General features: G+C 37.2%; 1 protein-coding gene across 1 annotated transcript; it reads right to left on the bottom strand.

Annotated features, from left to right (window-relative positions):
- Positions 1 to 1,271: 1,271 nt before the first annotated feature.
- Positions 1,272 to 25,021, bottom strand: aak1b (AP2 associated kinase 1b). The gene is made up of 22 exons (XM_016560340.1): positions 24,007 to 25,021; positions 21,276 to 21,394; positions 20,282 to 20,390; positions 19,009 to 19,151; positions 18,558 to 18,679; positions 17,283 to 17,364; positions 16,939 to 17,071; positions 15,394 to 15,497; positions 15,145 to 15,230; positions 14,891 to 15,057; positions 14,121 to 14,203; positions 13,303 to 13,614; positions 11,821 to 11,996; positions 11,474 to 11,694; positions 9,867 to 9,947; positions 9,425 to 9,484; positions 8,524 to 8,601; positions 6,814 to 6,840; positions 6,060 to 6,161; positions 5,034 to 5,144; positions 4,609 to 4,713; positions 1,272 to 3,453 (listed from the first exon to the last, which is right to left on the bottom strand). The coding sequence occupies exons 1-22, from the start codon at positions 24,170 to 24,172 to the stop codon at positions 3,359 to 3,361; spliced, it is 2,682 nt and encodes an 893-aa protein (XP_016415826.1). The 5' UTR covers positions 24,173 to 25,021; the 3' UTR covers positions 1,272 to 3,358.
- Between the last annotated feature and the right edge of the window lie 839 nt (positions 25,022 to 25,860).

The following is a 25,860-nucleotide window of genomic DNA, read 5'->3' as shown; positions in this document are numbered from 1 at the left end:
TCTCTGAACAAAATCAGCACATAAAAGGAATCTTTGATTTTTGCACAACAACACAAGTCAAACACTACCCGCGGGGCAAAGACCTCTACTGAGAACTACAAGATGGAGCTTTAGGATTGCATAGGTTAACATGAGAGTCTGCGAATGGCTGTACAGAGGAGAGGCGAGGATATAGAGAACGATCTCATAATCGACACTGCCAACAACAAATATCAGTAATGGAGCCCCAGCAGCATCTCTTTTCCTCCGCAAGAGGATCGCTGAAGTCCAGTGCTATTCTGCGGTTTTTCATCAATGCCTTCAAGCAAACAAAACGCCTCATAAAACATTTAAAACTTTCATGGAAACGATTTTTTTTTTTCCATTACAGAACTTTAGGGTGGGCGGTATAACTAAAAACCTCTATATCACGTTAATGTATATGTCACAGTTTATTTATTAGTTGGAAATCCAAAAAATATGTATGTGTGCGTGTGTGTGTGTGCACGCGAACACACAGTTTTATTCAGCAAAGATGCATTAAATCATGTTAAAAGAATATTACTTCAAATATATGCTGTTCTTCTGAACTTTCCATCAGCACAACCATTTTCAATGTTGATGATGATGATGATACTAATAATAATAGTTTGATGAGAAGCAAATCAGCATATTAGAATGATTTCTCAATGATCATGCGACACTGTGATCGAATGATGCTGAAAATTCAGCTTTAACATCACAGGAATGAATTACATTTGAAAATATATTTAAAAAGAGAATAGTTACTATAAATTGCAAAAATATTTCAACGATTTTACTAATTACTAATTTTACTGTATTTTTGATCAAATAAATGCAACCTTGGTGAGCCTAAGATATGTTTACTGACCCTGAAGTTTTGTAGTTTTAAAGTTTTTTATATATATATATATATCTCATTTAAAAGTTTGGGGTATATCTGGCATCAAATAGAAAAATAAAACTTAATCTTATGTAAGACAAGTTAAAAAAAAACAAAAAAAAAACACAAAATTCAGACAGAAACAGAAATAATTGCAAAAATATTTCAACGATTTTACTAATTACTAATTTTACTGTATTTTTGATCAAATAAATGCAACCTTGGTGAGCCTAAGATATGTTTACTGACCCTGAAGTTTTGTAGTTTTAAAGTTTTTTATATATATATATATATCTCATTTAAAAGTTTGGGGTATATCTGGCATAAAAAGGAAAAATAAAACAATCTTATGTAAGACAAGTAAAAAAAAAAAAAAAACACAAATTCAGACAGAAACAGAAATAAACAGAAAACAGGAAGTTCCAACTTTTCTGATCACATAAGTCAAATTTGACAGCATGGGAAAAGTGGTTAATATTTTATAACTGTGCAAATACATCTAAAGTGATGCAAGTATAGCAAAATCTCTATGGGACCGCCCAGCCCTACTGCAGTTGCCCTCGTGAAATGCCAACCACTGTCTCAAATTAATTTCAATGCCATTTACAGATTCAATGTCAAAAAGCTGAATTTTTTTTTACTCCCTTTTTGGATCTGATCAAGAACTTTCAATTCTTTAGTATGGCAGCCAGTGATTGGGAGTCTGCTAATATCGTACAGCATCAACGCGAGCATCTTCCATGCTCTCAATCGGGCAGTCTAATGACTCTGTGAATGAAAAGAGAACCTGTGCTTGAAACAGAAGTGCCTGCTGTGGGTCCAGCTGTCCGAATGAAGCAGATAAACCATGTCAAAGACACAATGACCTCACCACTTTCAACAACTAAGACTAGCTATTTATTTACCTCACGTCCACACATACACGCACACACATACGTACAGTACTGATATGAAGATTGGCCACAGACATGTCTTAACTTCATATTCATAAACACTGCCATGCTTCGATATGCGTCTGATTCACGAGGATTGTGCAAGAAAGCATGGCATCGGGCTGTAGTTTCGAGGATGATTTGAATACGTACGCCGTTGAGGATTGTAGAGCATTTCCCTCAAGACTACAACCTGTTTTTGTTGACGATAAACATCTGAGAATAAAAGGCAGCGAAAAACCGAAAACAAATCCAGTCGATTTGCTCACGAATGGCGTCAAACCGTGTCAGGATGCTTCAAGATTGTCCTCTTTTCTTAATCGACTTTGTTCAGCAATGACGATCTGGCCGTTAGAAGATGAAACCGACAATTTACATTCGCAAACACGTCTCAACACACAGAACAAAGAGATAAAGTTTCCTCTTAAATAGGTTTCATATACACATATCTGCATTTATATATGGATAATCGATTCATACATTCATTCTCTAACACTATTCATATTCACATATAATCTTAATCGTATATGAAATATTTCTTTTAAATTATCTCATAATGTATACTACGGGGTAAGACTGGGATCTCTGAAGGAATCGCTGGACATTTGGACCAGATGCTTTATACACAGGAGAACAAATCACTTTTGAGGGCGGGAGGGTCGGATACTGCAGATATACACCAATTTACATTGTTTCAAGTCAACGTACAACATCAATAGAGCTATTTACAAAGAAATAACAGAGAAATGATGGTATGGAGGTCATGAGATGGCGAACGAGTACCACTGATGGCAATGAGGAGCTTCTAGCCGGTTTTGAAGTTTTAAAATCACTCTACATGAAGTTTTAGGATCTGTTCACACCCTGCGGTCAGTCTGGGTTAAGATAAATTCTCACAAGCTGTGCTTGCCTACCTGCCGGTCTGTAAACATCCAGGGAAAATATTCCTTCCTGTAAACATTTGTTTCATTTTGTACTTTATTTTCTGTCTGGAGGGAGCCAACTGCTTGAGTCTAAAACCCATGTGTGTTTAATCTGGAGAAGAACTTCCTGAGTGCCACTGAAGACACGGCTAAAGACTGGAGAAGAACAATTTTGATGTTTGAAGCTCAACGCTCTCACTCTTGACTGCGTCGCAGATGAAATATGTGCATGTACAAAGGAAGAACAGATATGGACGCGGAGGAAACCAGATTTTGAGCCTGTAGAAAAAGGTCGCACCAGAGTTGAACGAAAAAAGTTTAACAAACTCATCAGGGAGATAAACGTCATGGTGCAGGGGAGGAAAGCGGAGTATGTCAAATCAAATGAGCGATGATGATGAGGATGACGAGAACTGATGGACAACAGTGGCAGGGAAAGAACATAAAACGTAAGATGTGAACTGAAGTGACGGAATGATGAAGAACTGATTAAAGAGGGAAATGGACCATAAATGAGGGTGGAGGACAGGACAAAGGAGAGCAGGAGGGATTCATGGTTAAAGGCAGAAGACTACAGCGGCTGGCGTCATCTTCAGCACAGCAGGAATTATCTGTACGGTCTAGAGGTCGATGAGCTGGTCCACCAGCAGCAGGGAACGGGCCAGGTTGGGCAGGCTGGACTCAGAGCTGCCACTGTTACTGCGAGAGTGACCTCCTAGAAGAGGCCAGATGGACAGGAAGGTTAGGGGAGGAGGAAAGGGAGGACAGCCAGATTAAGACAAGGCCGAGGAAGGGGACAGCAGAAGAGAGAGGGAGAGAGATAGTAAACATTCACGAAAAGTCAAGAGACTCTTACGAGAGATCATGCATAGGGTTGGGAATCAATTATTAGGAGAATCTCAGTGATTTGTACACCATTACTGAATCTACAAGTTAGGGCAAAAAAAACATAAGCTCTTCTCAGTGTTGTTACTGCTAATTAAAAATTTTTTTTCGGTAGTTGAAATAAAGCTGATGATAAAATGAAATAAATAATAGGGAAAAAATTTAAAATTAGTTGCCTTAGGAACTAAATGAAAGAAATACGTTTAAGTACTAAAATTACTAAAAACAAAATAAGTTAATTAAAAAATATATATTTAAAAAACTAATAAGAATGACAAAAGCACATAATAAAATTATTAAAACTTGAAATTAAAATGAAAACTGAAAATATAAAAATTTTATTCAAAGAAGCTAATTCAAAATATTACTAAGTACTATAATAGTGCAAAAAAAGAACTAAAATAACAATGACTTGTCTGAATTAATACAGCAAAATAATTAAAAGAACACATGTTCCTTTTGCAGTCCCCTCACTGGTTATATGCAGCAACTTATATTATATATGTGTGCGTGTGTGTGTAGCATCCAGTGCAATCTGATTTGAGAAAGAATGACTCTGTGAAATATGAACCACACTCTCAAGTACTTTTGTCATGTCCAACTCAAAATAAATTGAGAACTAGTACCTGTATTACTGTAATACTGATTTACTGTATTATAGGGCCTAAATAAGCAAATTACAGATTGACAATGTATACTTTTCTTCAATAAATGGTATTAAATAAAAACAATGTTTCTGTATGACAGTTTTTCATATATAGGACTAGTTACTTCCTCAAAAATACTTAAAGAATAGTTAATGGAACTGGAACCAGAATTTCGATTGCCCTCTGTATTTTTTCAAGATTTTTGCAACTGCCAAAAAGAATGCACTCAAAATTTACAGTTCTCACATATGCATAAGTGTTTGTTTTCATTATAATGACAGTAAGAAGCAAATTGCTCACTCATTCTCAGAAAAAGGATTTGGTTCCTCAAAGCTTACCTTGGGAGTTTTTGGAGACCAGTACTGGTATGGGGTCAAATTCATCTTCATTGGCTGTCTCAGCACTCGGAGGCTCAAAGCCCGAGATCAAACAGAAGTCTGCAGCTGAGAGGCGATGAGGGTTGGGGCAAATGACAGTTTAAGGGTAAAAGATTTAAGAGGGCGGTGGCAGGGAGAGACACAGATTGGTGAGAAAAATGCAGCACTGTTAGCATGAGGTCAACCCTGAAATGCTCACATTAATGTTCTTGACTGACACTTCTTACCAAAGCTAAACAAATGTCAAGAAAGTGCATATAGTATGTTAATAACAACTATTTTTAATTTTTAATGAAATTAACTTTACAGTTTTACCATTCTTTACATGCCTCACTAGGTTGCATAAGCTATAAATGCCAGCAGAACAAAAGAATGATTGGTTGTACCCGATATATTCTGGGAGGGGCCTCCTGAAACAGGTGCAAAGTCATCCAGACAGGAGGCGGAGCCAGAGGGGAGAGAACAGCACAGCAAGGAGTCCTCTCCAATCAAAGGGTCTACAGCACAGTGGGGAACAACACCAGGGAAACACGTGAAAACATTAAATCACATGAACATAAAAATCAGGGGGTCACATCTTATTTATATTTTTGGAGGTTCACTTTTATTCTTAGTCAAGGGTTTCGTGCTATAAAGTCATAGTTTAGTTTTCAGGACGATTTTCTACTCTTTTTCCTGACACTCAAAATTAAATCAAACAAAGTTCGTTCTGCTCCATCAGGACACCAAACAGGCATTATTGACATGTAAATGTGGATAGCCATGTGTTCAACATCTGTCAGAAAGTTGAGTGACTTTTTTTTACAACTTAGTTTTAATATATAGAATGGAATGTTTTGAATTGTAAAATTTATGGTGTTGATTTAGAAAAATGTTGCAGACAAAATGGTCCACTGTCTATTGTCAAAAGTGTAGTGATGTATGAAGCACAGTTCACTCAGAAATCACTTTTAAACCGAGCAGCTTTCTATTGGGCAACACAGCGATTCTGCATGACCAATTTGAACTCGTTGCCGAATCTAAATGGGAAATCTTTTGGCCAAAGGTGAAATTCCCAATTGTGTGGATTCCTATTGAAATGACTGGATTTTGCCTGCGAAACAATGGTAAATGTGACCACACATTTACAGTGTTTTCACTGAATTCATTTATATCTAAAGATGAAAAAAAATTGTTTCCTCATTACATGACCCCGATGAGAACCTCTGCAATTAACTGTTGCATTTAACATACTGCATCCTTAAAAATGTGGGGGAAAAGGATACTGATGGCAGAGTTTTTAATGCGAGAAATCAGCCATAGACTCAGGCCCTCTCTCCACACAAAGAAAAGATTCTGCAACCACTGAAGTATTTGACAGGGTGCTACGATGCTAGGCAGAGGCTCGTCTGTTTCTAATGCATATTTTTTACCTCCCAGTGCTGATGATACTGGATCTGCCTCCACAGGGTGTAGCTGAGCCTGAGGGGGCTCCAAGCCAGGAATCAGAGAGTCCAAGCACACTTCCGTTTTGGCTGGGAATAAGAGAGAGTGAAGAAAGTACAAAGAAAACAGACAATGCCACATTGTGAATTATTTGTCACATCATCAAACACATCACTGGAATCTTTCATAACACATTTAAAACCAAACATCCATTTTTCAGTCTGATGGACCATGCACAATTTCTTTAACAAAGCGACTCTATTCTCTCAATAATGGACATCATAAGAACTTCCTTTCGCTGTTTTGAGCTTTACATGATGATTAGATTCTTTTGAGGTATCTTGGAAAGGAGGGATGTGCAAGTCATATCAAATAACTACAGGTGTACCTCAGGGTTCGGTGTTGACCCCCTCATCTTTTTGGTATACACAATATTTCTGAGACCCATCACTATGCAATAAATCAGCTTTTTCTACTAATGCAATGCCATAACACTACTCTAGATGCTGTCCAAACCTTTTGTGAGTTGATTTCTCAATGTCTATACAAATAAAGTTAAATTTCACGTGGCAAGAAGACAAAATTCCAAGCTATCACAAATAATACAGGGATTGTTTACTCTGCATTACACAACAACATTTAGGGGGAAAATGTCATGCGTCTCAGCGAAAAGGACAGTTTTTTGTTAAGCTTTTATAAAAGAGGCAAGCATCCAGCGAGACAGTCAGCAAAAGCTGTTACCATCTCTAGTGTCATCAATGGAGCTACCAAAGGGGTCAGCCATTGACAGCAGATCAGGCAGCATGAGATAGGTATCTGGAGACTTCAGGCCCTCTATCAGTTTCTCTGTAAGTCAGCAAGTGAAAAAAGACAGTGTTAGCCAGAATAAACACAGAAATGTATTTATAGGAAAAACTAAGAGGAAAGAGAACGGAAAATGGAGGGTTTAAATGCCAGACTGATGATTAGAAAAATGTAACTTAAAAAAAAAACAGAAATAAGCAGCTGAAGAATTATTGATGGGTCTAAATTATGTGTTGCACAATGCAGGCTGAGAACACAACGTAAAAGTGAAATGCGATCAAAACAAACCATTACTGATGCAGTAAATGCAAAAAAGTGGGACAAAAATCAACAAATCAAACACTAACACAAAGTTATGCCTAATGACAAACTTAATAGAAACTAAAATTAATTAGAGCAGTTTTTCAGTCAACTGCACCAATCAGTATTAATGCATGATGATAAAACAATTATTTCAGTCATTTTATTTTACATTTAATTAGTTTTGTATTTTTTCCAATTTCTGAATGTTTTACTTGAATACTTGTTACTGTTGAAAGATATCTAAAAAAGCACTTAAGCAGCTTTATGAAATTATAATTTATATTTTGTTTCTTTGTTCCATTTGCATTTGTTCTTTTGCTTTGAGTTACTTAGTTTTTTTAATTATTATTAAATCTTTATTTCAAAAATCACTAGAAAAAAATAAAAACTGACACTGTCAGGTTTGTTGTTAATTTTTTTTAAATAAAAAAACTGTTAATAGTACATTAACTTTCTGTGATTCGCAACATTTAAAACCATTGGTATTTTGGTAACAACTGCAGGTGTGTGATCACTAAGGTGCGTAGAGGGTAGGTGAGGCTGGCATGGACATCTGGATTACCTGGCACAGCTAGCAAACCAACTCCTGATTCCAAGCCCAGAATGTCAGCAGGTCTTTCAGCTGTATGAGAGCAGAGAAACAGAAAATGGAAATAATAAAGTGGTCAAGAAGTGATAGTCAGTGTAACTATTTAAGGAAGCAGGCGGACTCTGACGAGTAGCTCAGCAGGGAAGCTGAGATAACTGGTGGGCCTTGATTCATCTTAAGGAGTCTCCTGCTGATTCCTGCAGTTCGACTACCTTAGATGTACTGAACATGTGCCATCATGTAGCGAGGGAGGCCATCAATGGTACAGAAATAAAGAGAGAGACTGACGGCACACAAATGGAATATCAATAGCCAAATACAGACAAACAGGAAGCCAGGATGTCACTATCAGGGTAATATTGATATCATATTATGTAAGAGAGGAACATTAGTTTAGGGCTGACAGTACACTTACCAAAAGATGGAGGAGCAGGTTCTGCAGCCTCCAGCCCGGGAATAAGACTCTCAGTAGCGACAATCAGAAGTCCAACAGGTTCTGCAAACAGCAAAAACACTCTAATACACTGATCATTTAAATTTCAAATTTAAAGGGATAGCTCACGCAAAAATGAAAATTCTGTCCTTAATTAATCACCCTCATGTCGTTCCAAACCTGTAAGAACTTCGTTCATCTTCTGAACACAAATTAAGATATTATGATGAAATACGAGAGCTTTCAAACCCTTGCATAGACATCAACGGAACTACCATGTTCAAGGCCCAGAAAGGTAGTAAGGACATCATTAAAATAGTACCAAAGGGGTCAGCCATTGACAGCAGATCAGGCAGCATGAGATAGGTATCTGGAGACTTCAGGCCCTCTATCAGTTTCTCTGTAAGTCAGCAAGTGAAAAAAGACAGTGTTAGCCAGAATAAACACAGAAATGTATTTATAGGAAAAACTAAGAGGAAAGAGAACGGAAAATGGAGGGTTTAAATGCCAGACTGATGATTAGAAAAATGTAACTTAAAAAAAAAACAGAAATAAGCAGCTGAAGAATTATTGATGGGTCTAAATTATGTGTTGCACAATGCAGGCTGAGAACACAACGTAAAAGTGAAATGCGATCAAAACAAACCATTACTGATGCAGTAAATGCAAAAAAGTGGGACAAAAATCAACAAATCAAACACTAACACAAAGTTATGCCTAATGACAAACTTAATAGAAACTAAAATTAATTAGAGCAGTTTTTCAGTCAACTGCACCAATCAGTATTAATGCATGATGATAAAACAATTATTTCAGTCATTTTATTTTACATTTAATTAGTTTTGTATTTTTTCCAATTTCTGAATGTTTTACTTGAATACTTGTTACTGTTGAAAGATATCTAAAAAAGCACTTAAGCAGCTTTATGAAATTATAATTTATATTTTGTTTCTTTGTTCCATTTGCATTTGTTCTTTTGCTTTGAGTTACTTAGTTTTTTTAATTATTATTAAATCTTTATTTCAAAAATCACTAGAAAAAAATAAAAACTGACACTGTCAGGTTTGTTGTTAATTTTTTTTAAATAAAAAAACTGTTAATAGTACATTAACTTTCTGTGATTCGCAACATTTAAAACCATTGGTATTTTGGTAACAACTGCAGGTGTGTGATCACTAAGGTGCGTAGAGGGTAGGTGAGGCTGGCATGGACATCTGGATTACCTGGCACAGCTAGCAAACCAACTCCTGATTCCAAGCCCAGAATGTCAGCAGGTCTTTCAGCTGTATGAGAGCAGAGAAACAGAAAATGGAAATAATAAAGTGGTCAAGAAGTGATAGTCAGTGTAACTATTTAAGGAAGCAGGCGGACTCTGACGAGTAGCTCAGCAGGGAAGCTGAGATAACTGGTGGGCCTTGATTCATCTTAAGGAGTCTCCTGCTGATTCCTGCAGTTCGACTACCTTAGATGTACTGAACATGTGCCATCATGTAGCGAGGGAGGCCATCAATGGTACAGAAATAAAGAGAGAGACTGACGGCACACAAATGGAATATCAATAGCCAAATACAGACAAACAGGAAGCCAGGATGTCACTATCAGGGTAATATTGATATCATATTATGTAAGAGAGGAACATTAGTTTAGGGCTGACAGTACACTTACCAAAAGATGGAGGAGCAGGTTCTGCAGCCTCCAGCCCGGGAATAAGACTCTCAGTAGCGACAATCAGAAGTCCAACAGGTTCTGCAAACAGCAAAAACACTCTAATACACTGATCATTTAAATTTCAAATTTAAAGGGATAGCTCACGCAAAAATGAAAATTCTGTCCTTAATTAATCACCCTCATGTCGTTCCAAACCTGTAAGAACTTCGTTCATCTTCTGAACACAAATTAAGATATTATGATGAAATACGAGAGCTTTCAAACCCTTGCATAGACATCAACGGAACTACCATGTTCAAGGCCCAGAAAGGTAGTAAGGACATCATTAAAATAGTCCATGTGACATCAGGACCACATTCTCATAGCTTCATAAAATTAAGGTTGAACCACCGAGGAACGACATAAGGGTGAGGATTAATGACAGAATTTTAATTTTTGGGTGAACTATCCCTTTAATTTATCACACACACAACCATACATAGTACGATGTGCAGTAAAAACAGTGGGGTGGGGGGGAATACAGTGGGTATAGAGAAGAATCACCCCCCTTTAAAATAAATCACATTTTGTTGCATTGCAGCCTGAAATGAAGACAAACACAGTTTTTGTTTTATCCGGCTGTATTCACTCCGTGCAACTTATAACATCCATATGAAAGATATTACACCAACATGTCAGAAAAAAAGATAAACCCCTTGTGTCAGTATTTTGTTGAACCACCTTTTGCTTTAATTACAGCCTTTAGTCTGTTGGGATTTCTCTCTACTAACTTTGCAATATTTGCCCACTCTTCTTTACAGAACTGTATAAGTCTGGGCTCTGACTAGGCCATGCAATGACATCTTCAAGGTGCGTTTTAGCAAAGCTCAGTCGTGACTGCATGTGGCCTTTCTTGAGGAGTGGCTTTTTTCTTGCAACCCTTCCATACAAGCCACATTTGTGGAGAATTTGTGATATTGTTGTCACATGCACACAATGACCACTCTTTGTCATAAATTCCTGCAACTGCTTCAGAGTTGCTGTAGGCCTCTTGGTCGCCTCTCTGACCAGTTTCCTCCTGCTCTTTCATCCAGTTTGGAGTGACGTCCTGATCCAGGGAGGGTCTGTGTTGTACCAAATACCTTCCACTTAATAATACACTTCACCTCTCCTGACTTGTGCCTGTCCACAACTTTATCCAGGGAGAACTTTCAACAGTGCCTTGCCACCCATATTTGAATGTTTGCTTCAGTTGCACTACCAAGGACTGAAATGCTCCAGGAAAGCTCTTTTCATGCCGAGCTGATCAAAATACAGACAGCTGATCACAGTTGAATGTCAAATGGCTTTGTGTGTCATTGAGAAGGTGATTAGCTACACCTGACTGAGTTTACAAGTCATTTTAGGAGGGGGGTGATCCTTTTTCCAACTCAGTGATTCTGTTTTTTTTGTTTTTTTTCTGACATGTTGGTGTTATGTCATTATTTTAAATGGAGGTGATTCTTTTCTATGTCCACTGTATGGAGAGCGAGAGCGAGAGCGAGAGAGAGAGAGAGAGAGAGAGAGCAGGATGTGCAGTGATAAGATGTACCATAGTTTTATAGTACTATAGAAAGCAAAGTTACCATCAGCTAGTTTGGTGAAGTCTTTGTTGAGTAGGTCCTCAGCCGTGAGTTTGGAGAAATTGTCGTCACCGAAAGGATTCCAGGTGGGCTGGTCTGGGGGGCTTGTCAGGCTAGCAGCTGAGGCAGGAGCTTGAGGGACAGAAGTACTGCGCTGCTGGGCAGCCTGGTACACACTCTGCTGGGAGGACTGGGGAGAATTGGATGGGGTGGCGCTGGCTGACCTAATTGTGCCCAAATAGAGAAACAAGTGTTTAGTTTTAAGTAGGTTCAAATGTGACAGAACATTTTTTCTGGCTAAGTAGGCTATATAATTGCAGTGTCTCACTCTATATTTATTGATTTCTCACTTTGACTTGTTAAGGCTGGCCTCTGCTGTGGCTGCCTGCAGCTGCTGAGTGGACTGGCTGACCGGCACACCGAACATAGCGCTGTGAGTAACATCACTCTGGATGCGTCTGTGCCCCACCTTCTGGGCCATCCTTGGGGACGAAGGAGGAGTCTGGGACAGGCCAGGGGCTGCAGGCTGAGGAGATGATGAAAAGACAGTATGATAAGCAAGTAAGAAGAACTCATAAAATACAAAGAAATCAGAGTGTGACAATTTAAATTTAAATGAAGTGAAATGGTATGAATTAAAAAAAAAAAAAACATGAAAAATTAAAGGTGATTGATGAAGTGCTAATGAATACAGATAAGTAATAAACATTAAAACTGATAAATAATTTCCAACATGACCTTTTTCTCTATGGCAACTGTTCAGGCAGGCAGCAAAAACCAAATTTTTTTCTTGGAAAGTCAGACACAAAACTATGTCTACACTCATGTGTAGCATTAGCAACACTACCGTTCAAAAGTTTGGGCTTAGTAAAACTGTTTTTAAAAAGAAAATAATACTTTTATTTAGCAAAGATGCATTAAATTGATCAAAAGTTACAAAATATTTCTACTTCTGTTTTTTTTAACTTTCTATTCAAAGAATACAGAAAAAGCATCACTATAAATATAGAAATATAAATATATAGAAATATTAAGCAGCACAACAATAATAAAGAACGTTTCTTGAGCAGAAAATCAGTTAGAATGATTTCTTGTGACACTGAGGACTGGAGTAATGAATGCTGAAAATTCAGTGTCGCCATCACTGGAATAAATTACATTTTAAAATCTATTAAGATAGAAAACAGTTATTTTGAATATTATAATATTTCACAGTATTACTATTTTTACTATATTTTTGATCAAATAAATGCAGCCTTGTTGAGTCTAAGAGACAGAAACATTAAAATATCTTGTCTTAGTGTATAGTTAATAGTGAATGTGAGAAATAGTTGAGTTTGTAAATAATAAATGACTTATTTTGTCCCTCTCAGCATCTTTCTGATGCTCAAGTCATTTCTATGTCAACTGATCTAAATATACTGGATAATTACTACACTGCCTGAACAAACTGATCTGATTTCATCACTTCATCATCTGAACTGACAAACAATTCAGAATGCAGTGTAAACGAAGCCTAAAAACCATAAAATGAACATTTCAGCAAATCAAAAATAAAGGCATACAACTCTAATGGTTTTAACAAAAACATTGTCTGTCATAGTTTTTAGACAATTTTCAGAGCAAATAAACTAAAACGAGCAAACATCCGTCACGCAAACAATCAAAACCATATATGCTGATCCAAAATAAACCAAGGATGGATAGATGGATGCAACACAGTGGATGATGAGGCACAGCCCCTGCATGAGGTGCATCATTAGTGAGAGTGAGGCTGCCAGCTCTTTGAATCAAACGGGATGGAGTAGCATGCACAGGATGGAGGTGATTACCCTCTCTTCTGCCTTTTCTGGGCTGATTTGGGATTGAGGTTCTGGCTGCTGGACAGTGGGCGGCACCGCTGCAGGCTCAGCCTGTGCTGGAGGCGGGGCACCAGCCGGCTGAGTGGCAGTGGGCTGGATGGGCACCGGCTGCTGCTGAGCCGCAGACGCCTGCTTACGACGGGCGCTCCGTGCAGGCGCGGTGGGTGGGACGGGGCTGGATGGAGGAGGAGTGGCTACAGCTTTCTGAGGGGCAGGGCTGACAGCTGCAACTGGAACACCCCCTCCTACGGCCGCGGCTGTGACGGGGATGGGCTGCATGGGCTGTCACACAGACAACTACTATGATGTGAACCATAAATGGGACCTTTACATGTGACTGTTACTTTAGTTTAATAAATGCAATCTACAGGCTGGAGTTATTGAAATCAGTTAAAATAAAGTGACATCATTTCTTTTTACCCAGACTTCACCACTTTATACTGCTTTTGTAGGACTTCAAACCAATATACAGACTGGCATCTCTCACAACCAATAAGTGAGTTTGAGGCGGGGTTATTTGTTCATCCTATCAACTGGACATCAGTCATTTTTGCAATCACATTTGTTGTCATTAACTGCACAGAAATTACACACATCATTGTATGGAATTAAATTTAATGAAGTTAAATTAGAACAACGTTACACTACTTTTATGCCATTTTTTAAATTCTTGTAGCTTGTAATCCTAGCATACTTCCTGCTCTGTAATAGATTATAAAATTATAAACAGCTGAGCACTGTAGTTTTTGATTAGTGCAGTGAGGTACAGACAGAGTAAAGAGACTCACCGTTTTCTGCTGAGGGGCCGGAGACGTCTGGGCTTTCTGAGACTGTAGCGTTGCAAATGGCTGAGCCAAATTCACACTGACAGCTGAAAAACACAGAACAATTGAACATTTTAATAATTACTTTGAATGAATAAGATTAACACTTAAATGATCACAAAATATACATCATAAGAGAAATCGGCCAAACTCATTAGGATGGACAAAATAAATAAATATAAAAAATATATATAAAATATATATAAAAAAATATAAATAAATATATATATATATATATATATCTACACACACATATTTTATCATACATCATTTAAAAAACATTTTAAAAAGAAACATTTACAATTATATTATATACACTTTTAAAATGTAATGTAATTTTACATCTAATATTTATAATAAGAATTACATATTTACTATAAATCTGTATGTTAATGTTAATTAAAATGTTGTTTTAGACGTACATTTCAGAAACAAACATTTACAATTATACGCATTGAAAATATAATACATTTTATATTCATAATAAGCTTTTTAGTATTTAACAAATTTATTATAATTGCATGTTAACAAAAACAATCAAATGTAACATTAATAATGTTACTAATGTTGTTTAATACATGTAATAATTTATGGAAAATTATGGGGAAACATGTTTGTAAAACAGCCATTATGTTTCAGTTCTGCTACTGTTTCAGAGATGACATACTGTAGCTGTAAGCGTATTTTATGCTAATATACAGTCAATGTTGAAGAATAGTTCATAATACTGGTACCTATCGGCTGAGTGGCCCCGGCGGGTAAGTTGGCTCTCTTGCGTGGGGTCAGGGCAGCAGGCTGGATGGGCAGGATGCCCCCTAGTCCCTGAGACTGGGATTGTGCAGCTTTGGGCCGCTGGCGTGGGGTGATGGAGGTTTCAGTGGTGGGAATGGGGTCTGTAAGTCTATGGGACAAAACATGGAGACACAATTTCAGGTCAAATTTAATGACCACATTAATATGGAGTAATCTGGAGTCTCTAATCACGTACCTCGCCTTGGTCTGAATTTGGCTCTTCTTCGCAGCTGCTTCGCTCGCTCGGATTGGCTCAGGAAGTTTAGCAGGAATGGGAGAATTCTGGGGGGACACATTTCCGATTAGTCTTGTTTTTATGATTTCAGGCATTCTTGCAGGCTGACACACACACAAGCACCCAATCCAAAAACTGATCCCAGAGGTAAAAGCACTGACCCAACAACAGGCCGAGAGTGATCGCAGGAGAGGAAGCAAAAAGACTAACCTTGATGTTTTGGACAGGGCAGTCCCGTCTGCCAAGTTTGAAAGCAAAGTAGGACACCTGATAAATGTCAGGCCTCTTATCAGGGTCCGGTTCCAGCATGTACCCTGACAAAATCACCACCACAGAGGGAAGGAAAGAGGAGAGAGAGCAGGAGAAAGAGAGATTGAGCATCACCACGTGACAGACAGAAACAGGGCAGAGCGAATGATCGGTATGAGTGTTTATTGATACAAGGAAGTTGAAGGAATAGTTCATCCGAAAATAAGATGCTTCATAATTTACTCGCCCTCAAGTTGTTCAAAACCAATTTCTACTTCCATGAAACACAAAAGGAGACGATTTTTAAGTTCTCCTTTATATCCTTGACTTTTTTTTTCATATAATTAAAGTAAATAAATGAGGACTGGGGCTGCCAAGCTTTGTGTCAGGAACAGCCTAAAATTTTAAGGAAATTAAAATTCTGCCATAATTTATTCACCATTCCAAACCTGTATGCATTTCTTCTACTGAACACAAAAGAATGTTGGCCAATTGACTTCCATTGTATTTTTTTTGTCTGCACAATGCAAGTCAATAGGAACCTTTTTGTTACCAACATTCTTCAAAATTTCTTTTGTGTTCCAAAGTAAGTCAGTCATTCAGGTTTAGAACAACATAAGGTTGAGTAAATGATGACAGATTTTTTTTTTTTTTGGGTGTACTACCCCTTTAAATTTTCCTCACACAAAGCGACCACTTTTATGGAACGCAGCAGCATGACTGGAGCCCAAGACAGCCCACGGCACCTCAGTTTATCTCTCTGCACTACTGGTTGCAGCTAGGGGCTGTGCAAAAAATCTAATGCGATTTTCATGCGCATCTCGTCAGTAAAGCCGCTTCTGTGATTAGTAGTAAATCTCCAGCACGTGCGTTCAGATGGAGCGGCATTTACTACACAGAGCTGACAAGCTGACACAAAATTGCGTTCATAATCGGCAATGAATCGCCTGCGATTTTGAACGCGATTTTGCGTAGCTTGGCAGTTTTTTGCACAGCCCTAGTTGCAGCTAACATCAAGTTCAAGACATTGACGCTTGCATAGTCTACATCCCTCCTCCAGAAGTCTGTGGTCAGTAAGCAACGCCTCATGGTACTATCACACAGTAACAAAACCTGATAGGAAAAAAATCTATGCTTTTCCTTAATCCTCCCTGTTGTAGCTTGTACTATTCTACATAATGTCTTAAACTTTGTATTATGAGCACTTCTCACAAACAGCACACAAAACATATCAACTTTAACAGTGATTGTTTTGTCATTTTGGACAGTACATGTAATCTAATTCCATAATCAGTCCCCTCTGCTTTCATCAATGACTAGGACTTTCTCATTCCCCTTTGGGTTCAACAGAATAAAGAAATGACATGAGGGTGCATAAATGACGACAAAATTTCATTTTTGGCTGAACTACCGCTTTCAAGTGAGACCCACAGCCATACTGTGCCAGTGGTGAGACAGCAACAGAAACCTGGTGCGGGACGTGGGCAGAAAGGTACTGATACTTACGGATGAGACGGTGCATGTCCGGGGAGTAGCGGGAATTGTCTGGAATGGTGAAGTTGCCATCACAGATGGCCACCTGACTCTCGCCGAAGGGCAATGTGAAGAAACAGAGTTTATAGAGCAGACAGCCCATTGCCTGAAAGAAAGAAAAGCCCAAGTCACTATACAGTATATAGCCATAATACAATATAACAGCCTTGAATAAAGTTAATTAAACATTATTAACATTATTATTACTACTGTTCTTTTAATTTAGGCATGGAAGATTGATTCAAAAAGTGGAAGAAAAAGCCAATGACTTTAAATATCTTCTGACTGGCTTTCATATCTTTGAGATGTTTAATTACCCAGATGTCCGCTTTAGTGGTGATGATTTTGCCGTTGTACAGATTCACCATTTCAGGAGCGCGATAGGACAGAGTTGTGTACCTAAACAAGACAGACATTTCTTTTTTTTAATAAAACATTGTATTATAACAAGTGTTATTTTTGAATAATAATACATGATATATCTGTAACCATATTTGAATCGTTCAATATAGTGTTTTTTTAATTATTGGCATCATTTTAATAGCACTGTACGAAAAGCAGAAAATACAATATATTCTATGTCAATTTTCTAATATACTACACATTAAATTATTTACATTTATTCATTTAGATATCACTTATCAATTTCTAATTATTACAAGCAATTTGTTAATTTCACTTAAAATTCTAGGTTGAAGGATAAACAGTACAGTCTCATAATCCATCATAACGTATATTGGCCATTATATAAATTTAAAAAATATACATGTAAAACAAGAGTGCCAGAAGTAACAGATATAATTGAAGTAAAATGCTGTTATACACAGTGGCGATATGTAAGAAAATTTTCCAGGGAGGCTGATGTGTACCATCACATCCCGTGTTTTGTGTTTTGTTGAAACACACAAATACACTACTGTCCAAAAGTTTTGGCTCTGTACGATTTTTTAATGTATTTTAAAAGAAATCTCTTATGCTCACCTTACTGACCCTAAACATTTGAACGATACTGTATATGATCTTTCTCTAATATCCCCAGTCTTCATTAACACCATGCTATAATCCTTCAAATCACTCACCCAACACTTGTCAATATGAAAGTTAATGGATCAAAAATCATGCAGTGCTTTTTTACAAACCATCATTTTGTAACACAATGTATATCCATTCTGAAAGTGAAAGTGAAGTGTAGCCAAGTTTGGTGTCCCATACTCAGAATTTGTGCTCTGCATTTAACCCATCCAAGTGCACAAACTTTGCTATGGCACAGTTGGGGGTTCAGTGCTTTGCTCAAGGGTCTCGAACCCGCAACCTTTGGGTTACAAGTCCGTCTCTCGAACCATTAGGCCATGACTGCCCCCATTGATCAACAGCCTAAATTATCAATAGCCTTCCCTAGCATTCGTGAAGCGATTTCACTCAAATCAGGTACCGCACATGAGAGAACATGTCAAACAGAATACATATTTATAATTAGATGCATTAAAGTTATGCACATTAGTAAGAAATTGATTAAAACCTCTTCTGACAGACCGCCACTGGTTATAAAACAAATTCAAATTCACAGAAACCGACTGATTGGAAAGAATTACTTTTTAATTTCGTCCTCCACCACAGTCACTCCTTCATTCTGGGGGTTCTGGAACTTCATGGTGGCGCTACCAAAATCACACAGAACATAGTGTCCTCTGTCATGAAGGAGGATGTTTTCCACCTGCAAAGAGAGACAGACATCACAGGTGATGTTTTTAAAAAACACAAATTACATTCCAGTACAACACTGCATCTTCAGCTAATGAAATAAATAATTTGAGAAAAAGCCCAAGGAGTCGGTCTCAGTATACTGATCAAGTGTTCGCTCTGAAGTGGTTTTTACCATAACAATCAGTCACAAATGGCTGTTAACTATGATTAATTCCATCAAGGGTTCAAACAGAAAGTTTCAAACAATTTCCTCTTCTTAGAAAATAATGCTTCTCATATTAAAAGTAGAAAAGGAGGGGGAAGAGCAGAAAAAAAAAACTAAGTAGAAAATAAAGGAACCTTGAGGTCTCGGTGGATTATGGGAGTTTTGTACTGGTGCAGACGTGCCACAGCCTCACAAGTGTCACAGAAGATCTGGAGCGCTTCCTGTTCGCTGAAGCCTGTTTGCAAACGCTGGTTCATCAGGTTCACCACCTGACCACCTGCGCATAAACAAATGTAGGGATGGCAAACGTTACAATACTTCAGTTCCAAATCAATACTAATACCAAATTCTGAAGAAATCTTTAGGCAGAACAAAGCAAAGCAAAACCATTGTTTTTTCATGCACTGATAAATTTGGACATTTTGGTTCCATAACATGTCTTCTTTTAGAGAGATGAAAACAGCCAAAATACACATTTAAGTGTTTGTTTTATTACACTTTGTCTTTCTGAATCTGTAGATTTCAGTTACAGTTATTTCAAAATGCACCGAGTCCGAAATCTCCACTTCAGCAGCACTTAGACCAAACTTTACAGATTTATTCCTACCATATATAATTAATTCACCTGCTTTATATAATATTTTATTCCTAAAAAGATATATTTTTTTTTCTGGCTGTTGACAGCATTTTATGAAAGAGAGATCTAAAATCCCCCTTTAAGTCTAATGTCAACCAAATTAATTTCAGTTCTGGAAATGTATTTAAATTTGTGCACCTTGTTAATAACGCGTGACACAGTTGCTCTTTCTGAAAGCGCATTCAATACATCCAAATGGTAGGCCTCTAGTGAACACTCAAAAGAAAGAAACAAGCTCTTTTGGAAGAATCAATCATCTATTTGAGTCTTTACAATAACCATCTAGCACAAAATGAACCAATATAGACATACAGAAAGCTTTTCACATGAAGACAAAAACCTTTTTGAATGTGCATAAACCACAATGAGATTTAGCCTTTTGTGTTAGTGCTGTCAGGAAATGTTATAGTAATTTGATGAATGAAAAGCTTTCTCAAGGCTACAATGGAGGCCTGAAATCTATATAAAGAACGCCCCCAGGTGGATGAATTGTATAAATACAGCACAAGTTCTGCATAAATGGAGATTAAGGATGCCATAGTGAAGACATTTTCCTAAGAATTAATACACTTGAGACAACATCAATATTACCGATTACACCGCACATTTTTCAATAGAGATATTTGTCAGTTATATAGTAGGCCTATATAAGAAAATTGGAGAAAGAACAGCTTATTAGTTGTTCATTTTTCATTGGAAAGACATAAATACTGGAGTTGTGTAGCTTTAGTCCCATCATTTTCAACACTGTTGTTAAGTCACAGACTTACCTCTGCAGAAGTCCATGAGGATAAACACCTCCCACACGTCTCCACCTCCTACAGCCGTGATGCTGGAGTCCAGGAACCCAACGATGTTCTTATGACCATTGAGATCCCGCTGGAACACAGTTCACAAAGAATAGAAAAAGTAGGAATGAGCAGATATCACAAAAATACTGAATTTTGAATATTCTATTGTACCTACACTAACATTTAAAAGTCTGGGGTTGGTCAGTTTTTTTTGTTTTTTTTTTATGTTTCTTATAGTCTCTTGTGCTCACCAAGGCTACATTTATATGATAAAAAATAAATATTGTATAATATTATTACAATTTAAAGTATTTTCTATTTTTTTGTTTTAAATATTTAAAAATATAAGTGATGGCAAAGTTGAATTTTCAGCATCATTACTCCAGTCCTCAGTGTGATCCTTCAGAAATCGTTCTAATATGCTGATTTGGTGCTCAAGAAACATTTCTTATTATCAACAACATTGAAAACAGTTGTGCTCAGGGTTGCCAGGTTTTCACAAGAAAACCCACCCAATCGCTACTCAAAACTAGCCCAATCGCATTTCGAGGGGGTCCCCAGTTAAAAATCGCATTCCTGGGGGGTAAAATACACGTTTTTGGCAGGGTTCCCCAGCTAAAATTCGCATTCCTGGGGACAAATATCTTATTTTTTGAGTCGCTTCAACCCGCGGCAACAGTGTTAAAGTAGCCCAATTCCGCGGGAAAACCGCAGACTTGGCAACACTGGAACTTGTGCTGCTTAATATGGAAGCAGATACATTTTTTCATGATTTTTTTGATCAACTAAATGTCCTTACTGTCACTTTAGATCAATTTACTGAATACAAGCATTAATTTCTTTGAAAAATGAATTGTACTGACCTCTTTTAAGTATTTGAAGTGATGTAAATCATGACTGTACAATGTAAAATGTCTTGAATGTCAATTCTCTCATCATTGCTAAAGCATAGAAGACACTTCAGCACACTCACCATGATCTGGATCTCACGGTTGCAGACCTGCAGGTCATGTTCATTGTTAACGTACATCCTCTTTAGGGCACAGCGCACTCCCTGATTGGTCCGCACCAGGAAGACAATAGCGAAGCCACCTACAAAAGCAAACACACAAAGTTTAGGCGGTTTTGCTGAAAGCTCAATGAGTGCAAGAGTAAGATATTTACACCACAACACTGCCTCTACGTGGAAATCAGTAAGAAATTTAATTCAGTTTACCAAAGAATGGACTTTTTTATTTTATTTTACTTATTACATAAAAATATTTTATTATATAAATAAAGAAAACAGTACCCATCATTATTATTCCTAATTATTTAACTTCATGTATTACTATTTGTATTCAATCACTGGTTGCCCTGTCCGCAAGTTCATAAAACAGATAATTCACATTTCTGCATGCAAGCATTAAATTTTGTTGATCCAGATGTTTTAGTGTAAGCACTCAGAAAAAGCATTAGCAGGTGCGGGCAAATGTGAACAGAATACAGACACTTAGTCTAAGCAGCATGTACTCTTGGTGTTATAGTCCATGCTTATATGTACAACCAGACATCAGAGGCTGTATATGTTTGCACTCAGATTTGCTGTGTTGGCATAATATGGTGTTATTCCTCAAAGCAGACACATGGGAAGCTGGTGGAGGAAAGTAGGACACATATTTCATCAAGGATCTTGCGCTACAGGAACAGTCGATTTACAGTCAAACAATCAGTGACTGCATCTCTCTGCAAAGCAGCTGTTATTGGTTTTCTATTGTAGAGCTGAGAATAGATGCTGAGAGGTGTTTGAACAGGACAGACGAGTCTGGGATGCACCAGGCCTGAAAGTCTATTAGCTTTGTTTCTAGTTCCATCTGTGAACTGGAAATCAAATTAAACCGAGTAAACAACTGTTTCCTTCACATCACTGATAACACATGCAATTCATGATGATGCAATGAATGCTTGCCCTCATGTAGTTAACCAATCTAAATCAGCTTTCTTCTGTCCACCACAAAAGAGGTTTTAGGCAGGATGCCGCTTTGACAGCACCCAGAAAACATTTACTTTCATAGTGTGGTATAAAAGTAGCGTCAATATTATGCTTAATCTCCTTTTGAGGAAGAAAGCAAATCATGTTTAAAGCAACACGAGGGAGAGGAAATAATTACAGAATGTTTGTTTTTGGGTGAACTGTGCCGTTAAATTTCTCATTCAAAAATGGATCTTGACTGAATCAACATCAATATATCAGGTTAATTTATATACACAACCAGTCAAAAGTTTGGGGTTGGAAAGATTTTATTTTTTTATAGAGGACCTACAATAATGTACAGTATTTGAAAAATAATGTGTTTTTTGAACATTAAAGCATGTCAACATATTCTGTTACACCAAATACACAAAATAATGATCTTTAAAAAAGCATCATACGACCCGAAGTCTCATGCTCACCAAGGCTGCATCTATTTGATTAAAAAAAAATTTGTATTGTAAAATTTTGATAAATAGAAAGTTCAAAAGAACAGCACCTAATGGAATGCTTTTGAAAAATGTAAAAGTCTTTACTATCACTTTTGATAAATTTAATGCATCCTTGCTGAAAAAAAACAATCTTTTATATAAAAAAAAATTGTAGTGAACCCAAACTTTTTGAACAGTACTGTAGCCTATCTCTTTTTAGTTTTTTTACACAATGTGCCAAATTAATTTTTAAAGCACAAATACTCCATACAGTCTCTCAATAAATATAAAAACTGCATGCAAGAAAAAAACATCGTCTTATATTCGGGACAATACGGTAATATAATATTAATTCTAAAAAAAAAATCTATAAAATGTTTTTTAAAATAGTTTTCGATGGTGTACAAGATTTCACAGCACAGGACATGTCAACACCCAAGTACAGATGAGCAGGGATTTCCAGACAGAGGATTTAGGCCACTAAATAAAGCTGCCAGAGGAGTTGAGAAGAGTGCTGAGATCTAACCACAGTTCACCATCAGGCCATGCTACATGTTTGCTGGATTAAATTATCTGTAACTAACTGCTGTACAACACTGAACATCAAGATGGTTGAAAAGAAAACATTAAGTAGTGATTTATCAACCAGGCACATTGATCATTCAGTATTTGGTCATTTTGAAATGATCAACATTGGCCAATCTGCTTGCAATTTTTAGTGAATTTTGAGAAAATATTGCACATATACACACATACATACATACACATACAGTGGGTACGGAAAGTATTCAGACCCCCTTAAATTTTTCACTCTTTGTTATTTCCGTACCCACTGTATATATATATATATATATATATATAAATATAAATAACTTCATGCATTCACAATATTGGATAAGGATTTTTAAAAACCATTTTTGAGACTGAAATGAAATACTGTAAAGCTGAACATAATTATAAACTAAATAATTACACAAATTTCCAAGGTATTTCCAGGTTGCCCATGATGACTATGTGAACACTAGCACTCTGTAAAGTCTGTCAAATAAATCAACATTTATAAATGTCAATCGTCAAATTTGGATCTTGTTTGGAGCACAATCAAATGAAATTCACCCATCCTGAAAGGATTTCATCCTTGAAAGAGTTTTAGATGTCGATCGTGGTTTGATTAACTGAATGTTTAAAAATCTTTGGACTATTAACTGAACTGATTAGGTTCAAGGCCTGCATGGAAAAGATTAAACATCAGCCTGAAGTACCTTCTGCCAGAGTTTCTTCTACAGTGACCTGGTGTCTTCCTACAGTGAAAGCCCGTCCGATGAAATTCCCACCAACACTGCTGCTGGATCCAGAACCTCCAGCTCCCCCTCCAGAACCGGGTCCAGAGCCCACCAGCTCCCTCCGGGAGTCAAAGAACTTCTTCATGATGTATCAACGATCCCCTAACTACTTATTTGTGTCTATAAGAAACTGAAGTGGCTTGGTTGTTCTGGTGCCAGAGGTCTAGATCAGCTGTGACTGTCAAACATGGACTCGCAGCCCAATTCTGGTGCTGATCACAGCTTAAATGAACCGCATAGCAACAAAAACGTACTAGTAAATAAAAACAAGCAGTATATATGCTAGATTAATACATCACAGTTGAGTATATCCAAATAAACAGCGTCTATCAGTGATGGCCTGATATGATTAAAGTGTTTGTCTAGTGTCAAAATAAGGGACACGGGCCCAAATCACGATATAAATATTTAAATCCAGCTCAGATCAATGTAAACATTCAAACCCTGATGAAAAATGAACCTTCAAACGTGAAGCGAAGAGAAAATATTGTTTTGATGGATGAAAGTCAAACTCTCCATCATCAGCCAGCTGTGCAGCTCAGTAACATCTGAAAAACCACCCACTTTTCACGGAAAAACAGATGACATGCGGATATTAATCAGAATAATGGATAATTTCATGAATTAAACGCCCATAATCATATTATTTCGTCTCTTGTTTGATGAAAAAATTATAATTTAAATTCCACACATAGTCAGCTAGGCGCTAACGCTAGCATTCCTGCAAAACCTGCAAAACCTGCTCAGACGCGTGACACATCTCATCTGCGCGCTCCGTCGGAGGCCTGCCGGTGAACGGTGAACGGATGCGGTTCGGTTTTAATCGGACAGAATCAAATTCAGGCAGAAATGAGCGTGTTGTTCATGGCGATTCTCGTCTGCCGCTTCGGATGCTGCAGATGCGCCAGCTAACCGGAAAACACACCGGAAGAGTGAAGCCAGCGCTAAAGAAACTAGAATAAAAGTCTGAAATTCTTGCTAATTAAATTCGCTTTTTCCCCTTTCAGCAGATGATCAGTGGAGGAGGCAGTGAAAATTTTGACCTTATGTAGTGTCGTGCCAATTAAACACAAAAGACGTGTATCCCCAAAAACGGAACTTTTTAATCTCAAAGAGCGGCGACAGAATGTACCGGTTTAGCACTCACTCGGAAGAGTAACCTCTAACAGAAAACAGCCCAATAATATAATAACATAGTCCCCTCTTGTGGCCATTATGTGAATTGCACTCCAACAACTATTGCAGTCAGGATACCACACCTTAGGAGGTCAAATTAAATATTATATGAGCAGAGTATTTAATATGAGCAGAATGTGTGTGTGTGTAGCCTATCTATCTATCTATCTATCTATCTATCTATCTACACACACACACACACACACAGTCTGACAAAAGCTACTGGCTACTGTCAAAGAAATATTTATCCTGATTGGTTTAGGAAAGATATTGACTTCAGTTGTGTAAGGAAAGAAACGAGAGCATTGTTCAATTATTTTATATTTAATAAAAATTATTTTGGTGTTTTATTTGACTTTTTTGTTAAACTTTTTTTTAACAAACATTAAAATGCTACTCAGATTTTTTTTTTTTTTTACAATATAATATTGAATTTAAAAGATGGTATATACGAAATGTACTTATATATGGAAAATAATTTTTCCGCAAATGTAAATGGGCATCACAAAACTTTTACTCATTTTAAAATAGAAATAGGTCACTACTTTCATACTTCAAAAGCAAAACAGACATTACTGCAGATCCTTAAATCTATTG

This window comes from Sinocyclocheilus rhinocerous, unplaced genomic scaffold (assembly GCF_001515625.1).
Source record: "Sinocyclocheilus rhinocerous isolate Xijiao unplaced genomic scaffold, SAMN03320098_v1.1 scaffold4545, whole genome shotgun sequence".
Classification (NCBI taxonomy): domain Eukaryota; kingdom Metazoa; phylum Chordata; class Actinopteri; order Cypriniformes; family Cyprinidae; genus Sinocyclocheilus; species Sinocyclocheilus rhinocerous.
This window is presented reverse-complemented; position numbering and strand designations above follow the sequence as displayed.